At 43.4% G+C, this 22621-nt stretch overlaps 1 protein-coding gene across 3 annotated transcripts; it reads left to right on the top strand.

The window, feature by feature from the left end:
• Positions 1–885: 885 nt before the first annotated feature.
• LOC124020283 (E3 ubiquitin-protein ligase TRIM39-like) lies at positions 886–17566 on the top strand. 3 transcript variants are annotated; one of them, XM_046335638.1, is made up of 10 exons: positions 886–983; positions 6950–7083; positions 7286–7436; positions 8516–8599; positions 10206–10325; positions 10541–10675; positions 11469–11616; positions 12574–12600; positions 13168–13327; positions 15926–17566. In XM_046335638.1, exons 2-10 carry the CDS (start codon positions 6953–6955, stop codon positions 16308–16310), a joined length of 1341 nt encoding a protein of 446 aa, XP_046191594.1. In that variant the 5' UTR covers positions 886–983; positions 6950–6952; the 3' UTR covers positions 16311–17566. The 3 variants fall into 3 exon arrangements, with proteins under 3 accessions (XP_046191594.1, XP_046191593.1, XP_046191595.1); XM_046335637.1 differs by having other exon boundaries at positions 13165–13327; positions 15926–16870; XM_046335639.1 differs by lacking the exon at positions 12574–12600 and having other exon boundaries at positions 13165–13327.
• Positions 17567–22621: the final 5055 nt, after the last annotated feature.

A 22621-nucleotide genomic window follows, 5' to 3' on the forward strand; every position in this document is an offset into this window, starting at 1 on the left:
CTGCAGAGCCCGGTGCTGCTGTTTGTCAGCTCTAACACCCTGGACCAGAGCTACTGCAGGGCCTGGTGCTGCTGTTTGACAGCTCTAACACCCTGGACCAGAGCTACTGCAGGGCCCGGTGCTGCTGTTTGACAGCTCTAACACCCTGGACCAGAGCTACTGCAGGGCCTGGTGCTGCTGTTTGACAGCTCTAACACCCTGGACCAGAGCTACTGCAGGGCCTGGTGCTGCTGTTTGTCTGCTCTAACACCCTGGACCAGAGCTACTGCAGAGCCTGGTGCTGCTGTTTGACTGCTCTAACACCCTGGACCAGAGCTACTGCAGGGCCTGGTGCTGCTGTTTGACAGCTCTAACACCCTGGACCAGAGCTACTGGACCAGGGGGCCTGGTGCTGCTGTTTGACAGCTCTAACACCCTGGACCAGAGCTACTGCAGGGCCTGGTGCTGCTGTTTGACAGCTCTAACACCCTGGACCAGAGCTACTGCAGGGCCCAGTGCTGCTGTTTGACAGCTCTAACACCCTGGACCAGAGCTACTGCAGGGCCCAGTGCTGCTGTTTGACAGCTCTAACACCCTGGACCAGAGCTACTGCAGGGCCTGGTGCTGCTGTTTGACAGCTCTAACACCCTGTTTACTTCACTTTTACTTATTTTAAATGAATATAGGAAATACAGAAATACGTCCTCTGGCCTACAGTCCGTGGCTCCACCAATCAAATGCTTTTACGTTTGTGGGGAGTGGTGAAGTGCACACTTCAGGAGGAAGGAGATATAATTGGGACGTAGCCAATGTCTAAGGTTACAGGCTCCTCCCAAAGCAAACACCTGATTGACTGACAACAGCTGAACACACCTGGATTAAACCCCACCCACAAGCACCTTTCTAGGAACTCACACCTGTCACCTGGTCTCTGAATACAGGAAGAGACTCAGACTGACTAGCGACCGAAGCTCTGAGCACCTGGAAAGGAATAAGTGGGACAGGTAGGTTTAACTTGTTAACATCGTACTGAACACAGGTTGGGAACAATAAAGCTTATTCTAATCAATCCTCCTGGTCAGGACGTCGGCTCTCTGTTCAGAACAGTATGCGAAACATCTTTTATATCATGGTTACGACTGAACAGGTCAGGACGTCACTCTTCTCAGTTCAGGAAGCCACAACTTTATAGGTACCACACTGTTTGTTTTTAACTGGTAAAAGAGAGAAAATACAACCGCGCTTTGAGGTAAAACAAACAGTTGTGATTGTAGTGAGAATAACAGCTGGAAGAGGTCATGCAGGTGTTGAGTGTTGTGTTGATTCCTTCATTACGGAACAGAATACTTGGTGTTACCTGTTCTACTGCATACCAGGGAATGTTACGCTCTCTGTCTCTCAAACACACACACACACACAGACAGACAGACACAGACAGACAGACAGACAGACAGACAGACAGACAGACAGACAGACAGACAGACAGACAGACAGACAGACAGACAGACAGACAGACAGACAGACAGACAGACAGACAGACAGACAGACAGACAGACAGACAGACAGACAGACAGACAGACAGACAGACAGACACTTTTCTTTGAATGACACACATGATCACATAACTGACTTGGCTATGAGACACACACAGAAACATTAGGCGAGCTCAGGTGAATCTGTGACCTGAAAGAGTTCCAGTCGTGAAATATCCAAAGACAAGCCTTCACTGCTTGACAAAGAAACATTCTTCCTTTGAGAATCTCCACATCCTGTCTTATGTCCAATCAGATTGGATTAGCTGGAATGTGACTTTGCTCGCTGCGGTGATGTCAAGGACATGAGGTCATAGCTTTTATGTTGGGAGTCTGTTGGCTGCACCATGTCTCAATGGCTTTCTCTCAATACTGCAAATGGCACCCTATTTCCTTGATAGTGCACTACTTTTGACCCAGGGCCCCATAGGGAATAGGGTGCCATTTAGGATGCAGACTATATTTTCTTTCAAATATTTTTGATTGAACACACACAAGAATGGTGTTTCGGTATAAAAGACAAGTGTACAATTCTTATCTAAAAATAAATGAGCAGACAGGAACAACAAGACCCAGAGTTCTGGGTACAAAACACGACATACACAACAAGGACAGGTAGAAAGAAAGAGGGTAGATGTCACCTCCCCCTTTACCCTCCCAAACTTATTCCCCCACTTACTCCCCCTTTATCCCCCCTCTATTCCTCCCTATTCCCCCCCCCCAACTGCTCGGGTGGCTGGGCCAGCACATGCTGCCCAAAGGTAGATTAAAATATTACAATTGAGAGTGAGTTAATAAGTACAAATTCACAGCGCCGACTCGTCCAAGTAGGAGAGGAAAGGCTGCCAGATTTGATCAAATGTTGATAATTTATTGTTCAGAATATATCTAATTCTTTCTAAGTGTACAGTGTTTGCTAATTCACTGAGCCATAATTTGGTAGAGGGCGCTTCCCTCCTTTTCCAAAACAACAAGATACATGTTTTTGCAGAAATTAGACTAAGAGATGAGTTGTTTTTGTGGGTTGTGTTAATCCGTTTAGGGAATCAGACACTCCCAGGATTATCAGAAGCGGGTCTGGGTCTATTGAAGTCTCCAGAACTTCAGAGAGGATCCTAGATGCACACTATATTTAAGACAAAATACTGTATGTTCCCTCTAGTCAGTGTCAACATCTTAACTTCAGTAGCCCTCCACTGTCCTTGGGTTGTTGTTGTTCTTGTTCTTGTTCTTGTTATTGTTATTGTTATTGTTCTTGTTCTTGTTCTTGTTCTTGTTCTTGTTCTTGTTATTGTTATTGTTCTTGTTATTGTTCTTGTTCTTGTTCTTGTTCTTGTTCTTGTTATTGTTCTTGTTCTTGTTCTTGTTCTTGTTCTTGTTCTTGTTATTGTTGTTATTGTTATTGTTGTTGTTGTTGTTGTTATTGTTATTGTTATTGTTATTGTTGTTGTTATTGTTATTGTTATTGTTATTGTTATTGTTATTTCACCTTGGAAAGTCGGATTGTATTATATTCCTTGCTGAGAGAAAACAGTGCCTTAGGAAAGTATTTTTTGTTACAGCCTTATTCTAAAATGAATTAAATAAATAAAAATCCTCAGCAATCTACACAATACCCCATAGTGACAAAGCAAAAACAGTTTTTTCGATTTTTTTTTTTTTTTTTTGGGGGGGGGCAAATGTATAAAAATCTATGAACAGAAATACCTCATTTACACAGACCCTTTTGCTGTCAGACTCAAAATTGAGCTCAGGTGCATCCTGTTTCCATTGACCATCCTTGAGACGTTTCTACCACTTGATTGGAGTCCACCTGTGGTAAATTCAATTGATTGGACATGATTAGGAAAGGCACACACCTCTCTATATAAGGTCCCACAGTTGGCAGTGTATGTCAGAGCAAAAACCAAGCCATGAGGTCGAAGGAATTGTCCGTAGAGCCCCGAGACAGGATTGTGTTGAGGCACAGATCTGGGGAAGGGTACCAAAACATGTCTGCAGGTCACCAAGAACACAGTGGCCTCCATCATTCTTAGATGGAAGAAGTTTGGAACCACCAAGACTTCCTTGAGCTGGCCATCAGGCCAAACTGAGCAATCAAGGGAGAAGGGCCTTGGTCAGGGAGGTGACCAAGAATCCAATGGTCACTCTAACAGAGCTCCAGAGTTCCTCTGTGGAGAAGGGAGAACCTTCCAGAAGGACAACCATCTCTGCAGCACTCCTTAAATCAGGCCTTTTTGGCCAGATGGAAGCCACTCCTCAGTAAAAGACACATGACAGCCCGCTTGGAGTTTGCCAAAAGGCACCTAAAGACTCACAGACCATGAGAAACAAGATTCTCTGGTCTGATGAAACCAAGATTGATCTCTTTGGCCTGCATGCCAAACGTCACGTCTGGAGGAAACCTGGCACCATCCCTACGGTGAAGCATGGTGGTGGCAGAATCCTGTTGTTGGGATGTTTTTCATCATCAGGGACTGGGAGACTAGTCAGCATCGAGGCAAAGATGAACAGAGCAAAGTACAGAGAGATCCTTGATGAAAACCTGCTAAGGGGCTCTCAGATCCTCAGACTGGGGTGACAGTTCACCTTCCAACAGGACAACGACCCAAAGCACACAGCCAAGGGAATGCATGAATGGCTTCGTGACAAATGTCTGCATGTCTTTGAGTGGCCCAGCCAGAGCCCGGACTTGAACCCGATTGAATATCTCCGGAGAGACCTGAAAATAGCTGTGCAGCAACGCTGCCCATCCGACCTGACAGAGTTTGGGAGGATCTGCAGAGCAGAATGGGAGAAACTCTCCAAAAAGCAGGTGTGCCAAACGTGTAGTGTCATTACTAAGACTCAATGCTGTAATCGCTGGGGTCTGAATACCAATATTTCCGTTTTAAAAATTTTAATAAATTTGCAAAAATGTCTAAACCTGTTTTTGCTTTGCTTTTCATTATGGGGTATTGTGATGTCATTATGGGGTATTGTGATGTCATTATGGGGTATTGTGATGTCATTATGGGGTATTGTGATGTCATTATGGGGTAATGTGATGTCATGATGGGGTATTGTGATGTCATTATGGGGTATTGTGTGTGTAGATTGAGGGAGGGGGGGGGACAATTTAATCAATTTTAGAATAAGGCTGTAACATAACAGAATGTGGAAAAAGTCAAGGGGTCTGAATACTTTCCGAAGGCACTGTAACCCAACTGACTAGTTGATTCAGTTGAACCTTGAAGCGAGTGAATACTGTGGCTTTTGATGCACGCTGTCCTTCCATTGGGAAAAAATGAATGGGGGAAACCTTCAACAACTGTACCAGTGACAAGTGACAACAACTGTATTACGTGACAAGAACATGAAGGTGTTCAGGGAGACCTGACATTACATTTCATCTCTATATTGATATGTAATGGGGTGCATCTTTGGTTTTTAGAAGTGAGGGGACGACAATGATAAAACTGGGGGGGGCATGATATATATTTTCCAAACAGTCTACGCGACCGCTCGGAGACATCCGCATGGTCCTAAAGCACACTGTTGCCTCATTTTTGCATCACATTACAATAGTAATGGGGGGAGATAAAAATGCAATTTCACAATGTGTGGTCAGGGGGGGGCATGCCCCCAGTGAAAGTTGCTTCCCTGTTAATGAGAGACGGTACACTACAGGTTTCTGTTACTGCAAAGTGTTTCATGCTCAATCTCGTGATACAGTGCCTTGCGAAAGTATTCGGCCCCCTTGAACTTTGCGACCTTTTGCCACATTTCAGGCTTCAAACATAAAGATAAAGAATCAACAACAAGTGGGACACAATCATGAAGTGGAACGACATTTATTGGATATTTCAAACTTTTTTAACAAATCAAAAACTGAAATATTGGGCGTGCAAAATTATTCAGCCCCTTTACTTTCAGTGCAGCAAACTCTCTCCAGAAGTTGAGTGAGGATCTCTGAATGATCCAATGTTGACCTAAATGACTAATGATGATAAATACAATCCACCTGTGTGTAATCAAGTCTCAGTATAAATGCACCTGCACTGTGATAGTTTCAGAGGTCTGTTAAAAGCGCAGAGAGCATCATGAAGAACAAGGAACACACCAGGCAGGTCCGGGATACTGTTGTGAAGAAGTTTAAAGCCGGATTTGGATACAAAAAGATTTCCCAAGCTTTAAACATCCCAAGGAGCACTGTGCAAGCGATAATATTGAAATGGAAGGAGTATCAGACCACTGCAAATCTACCAAGACCTGGCCGTCCCACTAAACTTTCAGCTCATACAAGGAGAAGACTGATCAGAGATGCAGCCAAGAGGCCCATGATCACTCTGGATGAACTGCATAGATCTACAGCTGAGATGGGAGACTCTGTCCATAGGACAACAATCAGTCGTATATTGCACAAATCTGGCCTTTATGGAAGAGTGGCAAGAAGAAAGCCATTTCTTAAAGATATCCATAAAAAGTGTCGATTAAAGTTTGCCACAAGCCACCTGGGAGACACACCAAACATGTGGAAGAAGGTGCTCTGGTCAGATTAAACCAAAATTGAACTTTTTGGCAACAATGCAAAACGTTATGTTTGGCATAAAAGCAACACAGCGCATCACCCTGAACACACCATCCCCACTGTCAAACATGGTGGTGGCAGCATCATGGTTTGGGCCTGCTTTTCTTCAGCAGGGACAGGGAAGATGGTTAAAATTGATGGGAAGATGGATGGAGCCAAATACAGGACCATTCTGGAAGAAAACCTGATGGAGTCTGCAAAAGACCTGAGACTGGGACGGAGATTTGTCTTCCAACAAGACAATGATCCAAAACATACAGCAAAATCTACAATGGAATGGTTCAAAAATAAACATATCCAGGTGTTAGAATGGCCAAGTCAAAGTCCAGACCTGAATCCAATCGAGAATCTGTGGAAAGAACTGAAAACTGCTGTTCACAAATGCTCTCCATCCAACCTTACTGACCTCGAGCTGATTTGCAAGGAGGAATGGGAAAAAATGTCAGTCTCTCGATGTGCAAAACTGATAGAGACATACCCCAAGCGACTTACAGCTGTAATCGCAGCAAAAGGTGACGCTACAAAGTATTAACTTAAGGGAGCTGAATAATTTTGTACGCCCAATTTTTCAGTTTTTGATTTGTTCAAAAAGTTTGAAATATCCAATAAATGTCATTCCACTTCATGATTGTGTCCCACTTGTTGTTGATTCTTCACAAAAAAATACAGTTTTATATCTTTATATTTGAAGCCTGAAATGTGGCAAAAGGTCGCAAAGTTCAAGGGGGCCGAATACTTTCGCAAGGCACTGTATATTGAACTTGGACCTTTTAGAAAAAGGGGAATTGGAAAGGGTGGAGAGATGGATTAGAGGGAAAAGAAGGGCATGGAAAGGATGAATTGATTGATTTCTATGGTGTTCTTCCAGGGCATGGCATCTACCATCTCTACCATCAGCCTCGTCTCCGAGAGGCACTTCCTGTGCCCGCTGTGTAAGGACATCTTCAGCAGTCCCGTGACTACTCCGTGTGGCCACAGTTTCTGTCAGGACTGCCTGTGTGGGTACGTCCCCTCTTTATCTTACGATTATAAAATATTGAGGTCGGGGTGTCTATCGTTTGTTGAACTTTATTGAAAGCATTGCAGAGGATCCATACATTGTTGTTCACTAGCTCTGAAGCTCAAATAGTGCATGAGTAAAACATGGACTGGAGTACTGAGCGTATCATCAGCATAATAAAAACATGGACTGGGCTCATTACAGGTACTGGACCCGGCACCGTTCAGACTACTGTCCCCTCTGCAAGAGGTTGTTCCATTCCAGGCCAGACCTTAGTGTCAACCGCATCCTGGCTGACGTCTGTGACAACTACAGGAAGACACGGCCTGAGAGCCCTGAGGAGAGCCACGACACGGTACTCTACTGACCTTAGTGCAACATATTGTGACATTAAGAGGTTCAAGAGGCTACGGTGTACGTGTAATATAGATACCTTGGTGTCATGATACCTTGGTGTAATCCTCTTGGTGTCATGATACCTTGGTGTAATCATCTTGGTGTTATGATACCTTGGTGGCATCCTCTTGGTGTCATGATACCTTGGTGTCATCCTCTTGGTGTCATGATACCTTGGTGTAATCCTCTTGGTGTCATGATACCTTGGTGTAATCCTCTTGGTGTCATGATACCTTGGTGTAATCCTCTTGGTGTCATGATACCTTGGTGTAAACCTCTTGGTGTCATGATACCTTGGTGTAATCCTCTTGGCGTCATGATACCTTGGTGTAATCCTCTTGGTGTCATGATACCTTGGTGTAATCCTCTTGGTGTCATGATACCTTGGTGTAATGATAACTTGGCGTAATACCTTGGTGTAATCCTCTTGGTGTCATGATACCTTGGTGTAATCCTCTTGGTGTCATGATACCTTGGTGTAATCCTCTTGGTGTCATGATACCTTGGTGTAATCCTCTTGGTGTAATCACCTTGGTGTCATGATACCTTGGTGTAATCCTCTTGGTGTCATGATAACTTGGTGTAATCCTCTTGGTGTCATGATACCTTGGTGTAATCCTCTTGGTGTCATGATAACTTGGTGTAATCCTCTTGGTGTTATGATACCTTGGTGTCATGATACCTTGGTGTAATGCTCTTGGTGTCATGATACCTTGGTGTAATCCTCTTGGTGTCATGATAACTTGGTGTAATCCTCTTGGTGTAATCCTCTTGGTGTCATGATACCTTGGTGTAATCCTCTTGGTGTCATGATAACTTGGTCTAATCCTCTTGGTGTAATCCTCTTGGTGTTATGATACCTTGGTGTCATCCTCTTGGTGTTATGATACCTTGGTGTCATGATACCTTGGTGTAATGCTCTTGGCGTCCTGTAATCCTCTTGGTGTTATGATACCTTGGTGTAATCCTCTTGGTGTCATGATAACTTGGTGTAATCCTCTTGGTGTTATGATACCTTGGTGTAATCCTCTTCTGCAGCTGCAGGTTGTAGACATTGACCAGATGATCCAGGAGCGATTGAAGAAAGTCGACAGACTCAGACACTCCCTGCAGCTCCTCAAAGTGAGTCCCGATCCCAAATGGGCCCCTAGCTCCCACACCAGGGCTCTCCAAGCCTGTTCCTGGAGAGCTACCTAACTCCAACTCCAGTTTTAACTAACCTGGTTCAGTTTATCAACCAGCTAATTATTAGAATCAGGTTCACTAGATCAGGGTTGTAGTGAAAACCTACAGGATGGTATCTCTCCAGGTACAGGGTTAGAGAGGTCCTACAGGATGGTATCTCTCCAGGTACAGGGTTAGAGGTCCTACAGGGTGGTATCTCTCCAGGTACAGGGTTAGAGAGGTCGTATAGGATGGTATCTCTCCAGATACAGGGTTAGAGAGACCCTACAGGATGGTAGATCTCCAGGTACAGGGTTAGAGAGGCCCTACAGGATGGTATCTCTCCAGGCACAGGGTTAGAGAGGTCCTACAGGATGGTATCTCTCCAGGTACAGGGTTAGAGAGGTCCTACAGGATGGTATCTCTCCAGGTACAGGGTTAGAGAGATCCTACAGGATGGTATCTCTCCAGGTACAGGGTTAGAGATGTCCTATAGGATGGTATCTCTCCAGGTACAGGGTTAGAGAGGCCCTACAGGATGGTATCTCTCCAGGTACAGGGTTAGAGAGGTCCTACAGGATGGTATCTCTCCAGGTACAGGGTTAGAGAGGTCCTACGGGATGGTATCTCTCCAGGTACAGGGTTAGAGAGGCCCTACAGGATGGTATCTCTCCAGGCACAGGGTTAGAGAGGTCCTACAGGATGGTATCTCTCCAGGCACAGGGTTAGAGAGGTCCTACAGGATGGTATCTCTCCAGGTACAGGGTTAGAGAGACCCTACAGGATGGTATCTCTCCAGGCACAGGGTTAGAGAGGTCCTACAGGATGGTATCTCTCCAGGTACAGGGTTAGAGAGGCCCTACAGGATGGTAGATCTCCAGGTACAGGGTTAGAGAGGCCCTACAGGATGTTATCTCTCCAGGTACAGGGTTAGAGAGGTCCTACAAGATGGTATCTCTCCAGGTACAGGGTTAGAGAGGCCCTACAGGATGGTAGATCTCCAGGTACAGGGTTAGAGAGGTCCTACAGGATGGTATCTCTCCAGGTACAGGGTTAGAGAGGTCCTACAAGATGGTATCTCTCCAGGTACAGGGTTAGAGAGGTCCTACAGGATGGTATCTCTCCAGGTACAGGGTTAGAGAGGTCCTACATGATGGTAGATCTCCAGGTACAGGGTTAGAGAGGTCCTACAGGATGTTATCTCTCCAGGTACAGGGTTAGAGAGGTCCTACAGGATGGTATCTCTCCAGGTACAGGGTTAGAGAGGCCCTACAGGATGGTAGATCTCCAGGTACAGGGTTAGAGAGGTCCTACACCCTACGCCCTAATGTAGATCTAGATGAGTTAGACAAATCCACCACCCTTACCACATACATGTCTTTTGTCCAATCACACCTTATCATCTTAAAGTGATGTGAGATACAGACATGTATTTTATCCAATCAGAACTGATGTCTGAGATATTGACAGTCTCTTGTCCAATTAGAACTCGTCTGAGATACAGACATGTCTTTTGTCCAATTAGAACTCGTCTGAGATACAGACATGTCTTTTGTCCAATCAGAACTCGTGTGTGAGGGAGGTGCGTGAGAGCCAGAAGGTGTTCTCTGCCCTTGTCAGTTCCATGGAGAAGAGCCACAAGGCCGTGGTGGCAGCCATTGAGGAGAGACAGGGGGAGCAGGAGGTCTGTAATGTACACTAATACTCTGATTTATTTATGAACGTATAAACTTAGAATAACAATAATAACGGATTGGATTTATTGAGCTCCTTTCTCGTGAATGAGTTACACAAAGGGCTTTGCATAGTAAGGGGAAAACTCACCTCATCCACCACCTATTGACAGAATACAATGTGATTGTCAATATACCAAATGTAACAATGTTTGTGTTTCTTTAGAGGATTGTTGAGAAGCTGGTGAAGGAGCTGGAACAGGAGATTCTACAGCTGAGGAATGGAGACACTGACCTGGGGCCTTGTCATTCTCAGCAGAGCCATGATGAGCTCTGTGGTGGTCAGAAGAGTGTTGCAGTGGTAAGCATGGCGTAGGGTGAAGTCGCCCCTAGACGCTATTTTTGGGCCAGTTTAGCATTTTCTCCACTAATGGTTAAGGTTCAGATTGAGGGAAAGGTAGCTGATCCTAGATCTGTACCTAGGGGAAACTTCACCCCAGAGCGGTAATCATATACTGAAGCAATGAGGCCCGGGGGGGGTGGCATATAATCAATATACCAGAGCCAAGGGCTGTTCTTATGCACGACGCAACGCAGAGTACGGACTGGATACACACCTTAAAACTGGTTACCAACGTCATTAGAACAGTAAAAATACATGTTCTTTCATACCCGTGGTATACCACGACATTCAGCCAATCAGCATTCAGGACTCGAACCACCCAGTTTATAATGTCTGATATACCTCGGATTTCAGCCAATCAGAATCGCAGGACCCAAACCACACGGTTTATAATGTAGATTAGGACACAGCAGGTCTACATGTTGATCTTTGCTTCATCATGTCTTCATTTCCATTAACAGAAACAGAGTTTCTTAATTATCATGACCACAGAAGAAAAGGCTTGAACCCTTAAATTAGTCCCCCAACCACTTATATTTCATAATAATAATATAATATATGCCATTTAACAGACGCTTTTATCCAAAGCGACTTACAGTCATGTGTGCATACATTCTACGTATGGGTGATCCCGGGGATCGAACCCACTACCCTGGCGTTACAAGCGCCATGCTCTACCAACTGAGCTACAGAAGGACCACATCTTAAAGTATAACCGTGTTTGTTTGTTTGTCCTCTATGAACGTCGCAGAGCACCACTTCCACCACGGGCTACTCTGAGAGGAGGGATTGGTCCAAGGTTTCCATGGAGATGGACCCCTGTATGGGCGTGACCAGGAGAGCAGTGTCAGACCTGATGGACATGCTTAAAGGAGAGCTCTGTAGACTCTCTAAAGCTGGTTAGTATTTACACTACAGATACGATCATATCATACTGGATCCATCTCTTACAGTTCTACATCCACCCTCAACACTTTAGTAGACCACATGTTTTGTGTTGATTAGACATCTGTCAGCATCTGATAAATGATTACTGTATTATTCTACTGCATATCTTTAGGGTGAGTGAAATGTCAGATCTGTTACTCTGGGAAGGATTCTTATGGAACTGTTATCTTTAGGGTGAGTGAAATGTCAGATCTGTTACTCTGGGAAGGATTCTTATGGAACTGTTATCTTTAGGGTGAGTGAAATGTCACATCTGTTACTCTGGGAAGGATTCTTATGGAGCTGTTATCTTTAGGGTGAGTGAAATGTCAGATCTGTTTGTCTGGGAAGGATTCTTATGGAACTGTTATCTTTAGGGTGAGTGAAATGTCACATCTGTTAGTCTGGGAAGGATTCTTATGGAGCTGTTATCTTTAGGGTGAGTGAAATGTCAGTTCTGTTTGTCTGGGAAGGATTCTTATGGAACTGTTATCTTTAGGGTGAGTGAAATGTCAGATATGTTTGTCTGGGAAGGTTTCTTATGGAACTGTTATCTTTAGGGTGAGTGAAATGTCACATCTGTTAGTCTGGGAAGGATTCTTATGGAGCTGTTATCTTTAGGGTGAGTGAAATGTCAGTTCTGTTTGTCTGGGAAGGATTCTTATGGAACTGTTATCTTTAGGGTGAGTGAAATGTCAGATATGTTTGTCTGGGAAGGTTTCTTATGGAACTGTTATCTTTAGGGTGAGTGAAATGTCACATCTGTTTGTCTGGGAAGGATTCTTATGGAGCTGTTATCTTTAGGGTGAGTGAAATGTCAGTTCTGTTTGTCTGGGAAGGATTCTTATGGAACTGTTATCTTTAGGGTGAGTGAAATGTCAGATCTGTTACTCTGGGAAGGATTCTTATGGAACTGTTATCTTTTGCAGAGCTGAAGAAAATACAGAAATACACAGGTATGTCTCCACCTGCCCAAAGAGTTAGATACGCCATAATATCTATTTTTTGTTGTTCTTAAAGGACCAGTGCAGTCAAAATTCAGTTTTTCTGTGTTTTATATCATATTGTACAACAGCTGATGAAACTAACACTGTAAAAGTGTGGGAAAGTGTTATTTCCTGATAGTATTTTCAACCAAAAACTATCTTAATCAGCAGGTGTGGGTGGGCGGAAGTTTAGGCTTTCCATTGTGACATCACAATGTGGTAAATTGGTTAATAGACGAATAACAAAGAGAGTTCCAAACCTTTCTGCCAATAAAGGCTAGTCTTCAGTTTTCCCCTCCCCCCTCAGACCACTCCCAGACAGTCCTAGCCAAAATCTTGCTTGAGAAATACTTTTCAAATTTTTGCCCATTTTAATGGAAATCTATGAGAGTAAGGTACTTAATTATTACTCAGAAAACAATTTGATATTGAATTAGGAATGGCGGTGTTGGGCCTTCCAAGTACTTATTTTACCAAGGTGAGTTTTCTGTTGCCATGGCACTTATATGTTTCTCTGTCCTTCCTCTACCCTAGTAGACATCTCCCTGAGTCCCAAGACGGCCCACGCCTTCCTCTCGGTCTCAGACGACCGGAAACAGGTGCGACACACAGACAAACGCCAGGAGGTCCCAGACAACCCCAAGAGGTTTGACCGCGTGGCCAACGTCCTGGGAAGAGAGTCCTTCAGCAGCGGCAGGTACTGTAATGTCCCTCTTTATACTGTTTGCCTATATAATAGAATTCTATATTTATATATCTATATTATCATAAAGATCTATGATCATATATCTATGGTTCTTAGAACAGATGTCAGACCGTCTGATATAGTTTGTTTGTTGAACTTTACTGAAACTATTCACTCATGGCTCTTTACCTTAACTAGTGCTGTAGTAAAACATGGACTGGATTTCAATACTAAGTTCATCAGTTATAATGATGAAAACCTGGACTGGATTTCAATACAAAGTTCATCAGTTATAATGATGAAAACCTGGACTGGATTTCAATACAAAGTTCATCAGTTAGAATGATGAAAATATGGACTGGACTAGAATACAAGGTTCATCAGTTATAATGATGAAAACCTGGACTGGACTTTAATACAAAGTTGATCAGTTATAATGATGAAAACATGGACTGGACTTTAATACTAAGTTCATCAGTTATAATGATGAAAACATTGATTCCATTCGAATACTACTGGACTAATGTTGACTCCAATGCAAAGTTCATCAGTTGTAATGATGAAAACATTGATTCCATTCGAGGTACTACTGGACTAATGTTGACTCCATTCCAGGTACTACTGGACTAATGTTGACTCCATTCTAGGTACTAATGTTGACTCCATTCCAGGTACTACTGGACTAATGTTGACTCCATTCCAGGTACTACTGGACTAATGTTGACTCCATTCCAGGTACTACTGGACTAATGTTGACTCCATTCCAGGTACTACTGGACTAATGTTGACTCCATTCCAGGTACTACTAGACTAATGTTGACTCCATTCCAGGTACTACTGGACTAATGTTGACTCCATTCCAGGTACTACTGGACTAATGTTGACTCCATTCCAGGTACTACTGGACTAATGTTGACTCCATTCTAGGTACTAATGTTGACTCCATTCCAGGTACTACTGGACTAATGTTGACTCCATTCCAGGTACTACTGGACTAATGTTGACTCCATTCCAGGTACTACTGGACTAATGTTGACTCCATTCCAGGTACTACTGGACTAATGTTGACTCCATTCCAGGTACTACTGGACTAATGTTGACTCCATTCCAGGTACTACTGGACTAATGTTGACTCCATTCCAGGTACTACTGGACTAATGTTGACTCCATTCCAGGTACAGGTACTATTCCAGGTGGACTAATGTTGACTCCATTCTCCAGGTACTAACTAATGTTGACTCCATTCTAATGTTGACTATTCTGGACTAATGTTGACTCCATTCCAGGTACTACTAGACTAATGTTGACTCCATTCCAGGTACTACTGGACTAATGTTGACTCCATTCTAGGTACTAATGTTGACTCCATTCCAGGTACTAATGTTGACTCCATTCCAGGTACTACTGGACTAAAGTTGACTCCATTCTAGGTACTAATGTTGACTCCATTCTAGGTACTAATGTTGACTCCATTCCAGGTACTAATGTTGACTCCATTCCAGGTACTACTGGACTAATGTTGACTCCATTCTAGGTACTAATGTTGACTCCATTCTAGGTACTACTGGACTAATGTTGACTCCATTCTAGGTACTACTGGACTAATGTTGACTCCATTCCAGGTACTAATGTTGACTCCATTCCAGGTACTACTGGACTAATGTTGACTCCATTCCAGGTACTAATGTTGACTCCATTCCAGGTACTACTGGACTAATGTTGACTCCATTCCAGGTACTAATGTTGACTCCATTCCAGGTACTACTGGACTAAAGTTGACTCCATTCTAGGTACTAATGTTGACTCCATTCTAGGTACTACTGGACTAATGTTGACTCCATTCCAGGTACTAATGTTGACTCCATTCCAGGTACTACTGGACTAATGTTGACTCCATTCCAGGTACTACTGGACTAATGTTGACTCCATTCCAGGTAGTACTGGATTAAAGTTGACTCCATTCTAGGTACTAATGTTGACTCCATTCCAGGTACTACTGGACTAATGTTGACTCCATTCCAGGTACTAATGTTGACTCCATTTCAGGTACTACTGGACTAATGTTGACTCCATTCCAGGTACTAATGTTGACTCCATTCCAGGTACTACTGGACTAATGTTGACTCCATTCCAGGTAATTCTGGACTAATGTTGACTCCATTCCAGGTACTACTGGACTAATGTTGACTCCATTCTAGGTACTACTGGACTAATGTTGACTCCATTCTAGGTACTAATGTTGACTCTATTCTAGGTACTAATGTTGACTCCATTCCAGGTACTACTAGACTAATGTTGACTCCATTCCAGGTAATTCTGGACTAATGTTGACTCCATTACAGGTACTACTGGACTAATGTTGACTCCATTCCAGGTACTAATGTTGACTCTATTCTAGGTACTAATGTTGACTCCATTCCAGGTACTAATGTTGACTCCATTCCAGGTACTAATGTTGACTCTATTCTAGGTACTAATGTTGACTCCATTCCAGGTACTACTGGACTAATGTTGACTCCATTCCAGGTAGTGCTGGACTAATGTTGACTCCATTCCAGGTACTAATGTTGACTCCATTCCAGGTACTAACTATTGTTGACTCCATTCCAGGTACTACTGGGAGGTGGAGGTGGGAGAGAAGATAGAGTGGAACCTGGGCGTGGCCAGACAGTCCATCAACAGAAAGGGGAAGTTTACAGTCAGCCCAGCCAATGGCTTCTGGACACTGAGCCTAAAGAGCGGGGGTCAATACGTAGCTAACACCTCCCCCACTGTCACCCCCGTGGGCCTGGAGCAGAAGCCCAGGAAGGTGGGGGTGTTTCTGGACTACGTGGAGGGCCGAGTGTCCTTCTACTGCGCGGAGACTGGGGTTCACATCCATACGTTTACAGATGGCTTCACTGATAGACTACATCCACTCTTTAGTCCTGGGAGGCAACATGGGGGCAGGAATATCGCTCCTCTGACTATTAGTACTAGCTTCTGTAGCATCTGAGCCCCCTGACTTAACCCCCACGCCTGGAATAGTAATTTAATCATGTCATTAGGTAGCCTAGTGTAGAATAAGGCTCACTCGGTCCTCTCTCACGTCTGCATTTTCAGTTGGATAAATCGACTTCTTTCCTAATATTGAGTTTATGCAGTGTCTGTGTTATCCGGCAATGAGCTGGGTAATCAATAGTAATGCTATCATTTATTTTAATTATAATTTATGACAGTATATATGAACCCTCAAATGTATATTTTTTAGTGTTGACTTAAAAAAAATTCTGTGCATCATTAAAAAATCTGTAAATTATTCACATACTTTCTAGTTCTAGAATGACTGAGTCATTTCATAAACCGTGCCGCAGGCCCTAACTATTTGTTTGATAACAAGAAACCTTGACCATTCATGTATCAACCTTGTCCAGTCATGCTACCTAGCTAACAGCTGGCCAACAGCTGGCTAACAGCGGGCCAACAGCAGGCTAACAGCGGGCTAACAGCTGGCTAACAGCTGGCTAACAGCGGGCTAACAGCGGGCTAACAGCGGGCTAACAGCTGGCTAACAGCGGGCTAACAGCGGGCTAACAGCGGGCCAACAGCTGGCTAACAGCTGGCTAATAGCGGGCTAACAGCTGGATAGATACTCCAGGTGATGTGTTGAAAGGTAGGATCGATCATCTCTTTTTCTGGTCCCCTGTGACTGTCTGGTGCCCCTAACTTCTTAAAGGTCCAATGCAGACATTTTGATTTAAATGTAAAATAATTTCTGGGTAACAACGAAGTGTCTAACTGTGATTGTTTTCAATTGAAATGGTCAAAGAGAAACAAAAAATTAGCTTCTAAAAAAAAGGGAGCAATTTCTCAAACAAGAATTTTGCTAGGACTGTCTGGGAGTGGTCTGAGTAGGGGAGGGGGAAACTGAAGACTAGCTGTTATTGGCAGAGAGGTTTGGAACTCTCTTTCTTATTGGTCTACTACCAATTTACGAGCTGGTGATGTCACCAGGCAGGCCAAAACTCCATCCCACCAGAACAGTCTTTTTAAACAGCTCGTACACTACAAGGGCATTATCATACATTTCACAAATTGCACAGATTTATTCCAATCTCATATAAAATATATATAAACACAGAAAGGTCTAGTTTTTGATTGAACTGGGCCTTTAAAGTTGTCAGCACCACACGTGCTCCCACCCACTACAAGACTATCCACTCACTATCCACCCACTACAAGACTATCCACTCACTATCCACCCACTACAAGACTATCCACTCACTACAAGACCATCCACTACAAGACTATCCACTACAAGACCATCTACAAAGACCATATCCACTACTATCAAGACCATCTATCCACTCCACTCTATCCACTACAAGACCATCTATCCACTCTACACCACCCACTACAAGACTCTATCCACTACAAGACCATCTATCCACTACAAGACCCACTACAAGACCATATCCATCAAGACCACTACATCCACTACAAGACCATCTATCCACAAGACGATCCATACTCCACTATCACTACAAGACCATCTATCCACTACAAGACCATCTATCCACTACAAGACCATCTATCCACTACAAGACCATCTATCCACTACAAGACCATCTATCCACTACAAGACCATCTATCCACTACAAGACCATCTATCCACTACAAGACTATCCACTACAAGACCATCTATCCACTACAAGACCCACTACAAGACCATATCCACTACCATCTATCCACTACAAGACCATCTATCCACTACAAGACCATCTATCCACTACAAGACCATCTATCCACTACAAGACCATCTATCCACTACAAGACCATCTATCCACTACAAGACCATCTATCCACTACAAGACCATCTATCCACTACAAGACCATCTATCCACTACAAGACCATCCACCACTACAAGACTATCCACTACAAGACTATCCACTACAAGACTATCCACTACAAGACCATCTATCTACAAGACCATCTATCCACTACAAGACCATCTATCCACTACAAGACCATCTATCCACTACAAGACCATCTATCACTACAAGACCATCTATCCACTACAAGACCATCTATCCACTACAAGACCATCCACTATCCACTACAAGACCATCTATCCACTACAAGACCATCTATCCAAAGCATCTATCTATCCACTACAAGACCATCTCCACTACAAGACCATCCACTACAAGACCATCTATCCACTACAAGACCATCTATCCACTACAAGACCATCTATCCACTACAAGACCATCTATCCATCTACAAGACCATCCACTACAAGACCATCTATCCACTACAAGACCATCTATCCACTACAAGACCATCCACTACAAGACCATCTATCCACTACAAGACCATCTATCCAAGACCATCTATCCACTACAAGACCATCTATCCACTACAAGACCATCTATCCACTACAAGACCATCTATCACTACAAGACCATCTATCACTACAAGACCATCCACTACAAGACCATCTATCCACTACAAGACCATCTATCCACTACAAGACCATCTATCCACTACAAGACCATCTATCCACTACAAGACCATCTATCCACTACAAGACCATCTATCCACTACAAGACCATCTATCCACTACAAGACTATCCACTACAAGACCATCTATCCACTACAAGACCATCTATCCACTACAAGACCATCTATCCACTACAAGACCATATCCACAAGACCATATCACTAGACCATCTATCCACTACAAGACCATCTATCCACTACAAGACCATCTATCCACTACAAGACCATCTATCCACTACAAGACCATCTATCCACTACAAGACCATCTATCAAGACCATCTATCCACAAGACCATCTATCCACTACAAGACCACTCAAGACCATATCCACTACAAGACCATCTATCCACTACAAGACCATCTATCCACTACAAGACCATCTATCCACTACAAGACCATCCACTACAAGACCATCTATCCACTACAAGACCATCTATCCACTACAAGACCATCTACCACTACAAGACTCTATCCACTACAAGACCATATCCACTACAAGACCATCTATCCACTACAAGACCATCTATCACTACAAGACCATCTATCCACTACAAGACCATCTATCCACTACAAGACCATCTATCCACTACAAGACCATCTATCCACAAGACCATCTACAAGACCACTACAAGACCATATCCACTACAAGACCATCTATCCACTACAAGACCATCTATCCACTACAAGACCACTATCCACTACAAGACCATCTATCCACTACAAGACCATCTATCCACTACAAGACCATATCCACTACAAGACCATCTATCCACTACAAGACCATCTATCCACTACAAGACCATCTATCCACTACAAGACCATCTATCCACTACAAGACCATCTATCCACTACAAGACCATATCCACTACAAGACTATCCACTACAAGACCATCCCACTACAAGACCATCTATCCACTACAAGACCATCTATCCACTACAAGACCATCTATCCACTACAAGACCACATCCACTACAAGACATCTATCCACTACAAGACCATCTATCCACTACAAGACCATCTATCCACTACAAGACCATCTACAAGACCATCTATCCACTACAAGACCATCTATCCACTACAAGACCATCTATCCACTACAAGACCATCTATCCACTACAAGACCATCTATCCACTACAAGACCATCTATCCACTACAAGACCATCTATCCACAAGACCATCTATCCACTAAAGACCCACTCAAGACCATATCCACTACAAGACCATCTATCCAAGACTATCAAAGACCATCTATCCACTCAAGACACTACAAGACCATCTATCCTACAAGACTATCAAGACTATCCACTACAAGACCATCTATCCACTACAAGACCATATCCACTACAAGACTATCCACTACAAGACCATATCCACAAGACCATCTATCCACTACAAGACCATCTATCCACTACAAGACCATCTATCCACTACAAGACCATCTATCCACTACAAGACTATCCACTACAAGACCATATCCACTACAAGACCATCTATCCACTACAAGACCATCCACTACAAGACCATCTATCCACTACAAGACCATCTATCCACTACAAGACCATCTATCCACTACAAGACCATCTATCCACTACAAGACCATCTATCCTACAAGACCATCTACAAGACCATCTATCCACTACAAGACCATCTATCCACTACAAGACCATCTATCCACTACAAGACCATCTATCCACTACAAGACCATCTATCCACTACAAGACCACTCAAGACTATCCACTACAAGACCATCTATCCACTACAAGACTATCCACTATCCACTACAAGACCATCAAGACTATCAAGACCATCTATCCACTACAAGACCACCACTCTATCCACTACAAGACCATCTATCCACTACAAGACCATCTATCCACTACAAGACTATCCACTACAAGACTATCCACTACAAGACTATCCACTACAAGACCATCCACTACAAGACCATCTATCCACTACAAGACCATCTATCCACTACAAGACCCACTCAAGACCATATCCACTACAAGACCATCTACAAGACCATCCACTACAAGACCATCTATCCACTACAAGACCCACTACAAGACCATATCCACTACAAGACCCACTACAAGACCATATCCACTACAAGACTATCACTACAAGACCATCCACTACAAGACCATCTATCCACTACAAGACCATCTATCCACTACAAGACCATCTATCCACTACAAGACCATCTATCCACTACAAGACCATCTATCCACTACAAGACCATCTATCCACTACAAGACCATCTATCCACTACAAGACTATCCACTACAAGACCATCCACTACAAGACCATCTATCCACTACAAGACCATCTACAAGACCATCCACTACAAGACCATCTATCCACTACAAGACTATCTATCCACTACAAGACCATCTATCCACTAGACCATCTATCCACTACAAGACCATCTATCCACTACAAGACCATCTACTCCATCCACTACAAGACCATCTATCCACTACAAGACCATCTATCCACTACAAGACCATCTATCTCCACTACAAGACCATCTATCCACTACAAGACCATCTATCCACTATCCACTATCAAGACCATCTATCCACTACAAGACCATCTATCCACTACAAGACCATCTATCCACTACAAGACCATCTATCCACTACAAGACCATCTATCCACTACAAGACCATCTATCCACTACAAGACCATCTATCCACTACAAGACCATCTATCCACTACTATCCACTACAAGACCATCTATCCACTACAAGACCATCTATCCACTACAAGACCATCTATCCACTACAAGACCATCTATCCACTACAAGACCCATCTACCATCTATCCACTACAAGACCATCTATCCACTACAAGACCATCTATCCACTACAAGACCATCTATCCACTATCTATCCACTACAAGACCATCTATCCACTACAAGACCATCTATCCACTACAAGACCATCTATCCACTACAAGACCATCTATCACTCAAGACTATCCACTACAAGACCATCTATCCACTACAAGACCATCTATCCACTACAAGACCATACAAGACCATCCACCACTACAAGACCATCCACTACAAGACCATCTATCCACTACAAGACCATCTATCCACTACAAGACCATCTATCCACTACAAGACCATCTATCCACTACAAGACCATCTATCAAGACCATCTATCCACTACAAGACCACTATCCACTACAAGACTATCCACTACAAGACTATCCACTACAAGACCATCTATCCACTACAAGACCATCTATCCACTACAAGACCATCTACCATCCATCTATCCACTACAAGACCATCTATCCACTACAAGACCATCTATCCACTACAAGACCATCTATCCACTACAAGACCATCTATCCACTACAAGACTATCCACTACAAGACCATCTATCCACTACAAGACTCTATCCACTACAAGACTATCCACTACAAGACCATCTACAAGACCATCCACTACAAGACCATCTACTACAAGACCATCCACTACAAGACCATATCCACTACAAGACCATCTATCCACTACAAGACCATCTATCCACTACAAGACCATCTATCCACTACAAGACCATCTATCCAAGACTATCCACTACAAGACCATCTATCCACTACAAGACCATCTATCCACTACAAGACCATCTATCCACTACAAGACTATCCACTACAAGACCATCTATCCACTACAAGACCATCTATCCACTACAAGACCATCTATCCACTACAAGACCATCTATCCACTACAAGACCATCTATCCACT

This window comes from Oncorhynchus gorbuscha, unplaced genomic scaffold (assembly GCF_021184085.1).
Source record: "Oncorhynchus gorbuscha isolate QuinsamMale2020 ecotype Even-year unplaced genomic scaffold, OgorEven_v1.0 Un_scaffold_800, whole genome shotgun sequence".
NCBI lineage: Eukaryota > Metazoa > Chordata > Actinopteri > Salmoniformes > Salmonidae > Oncorhynchus > Oncorhynchus gorbuscha.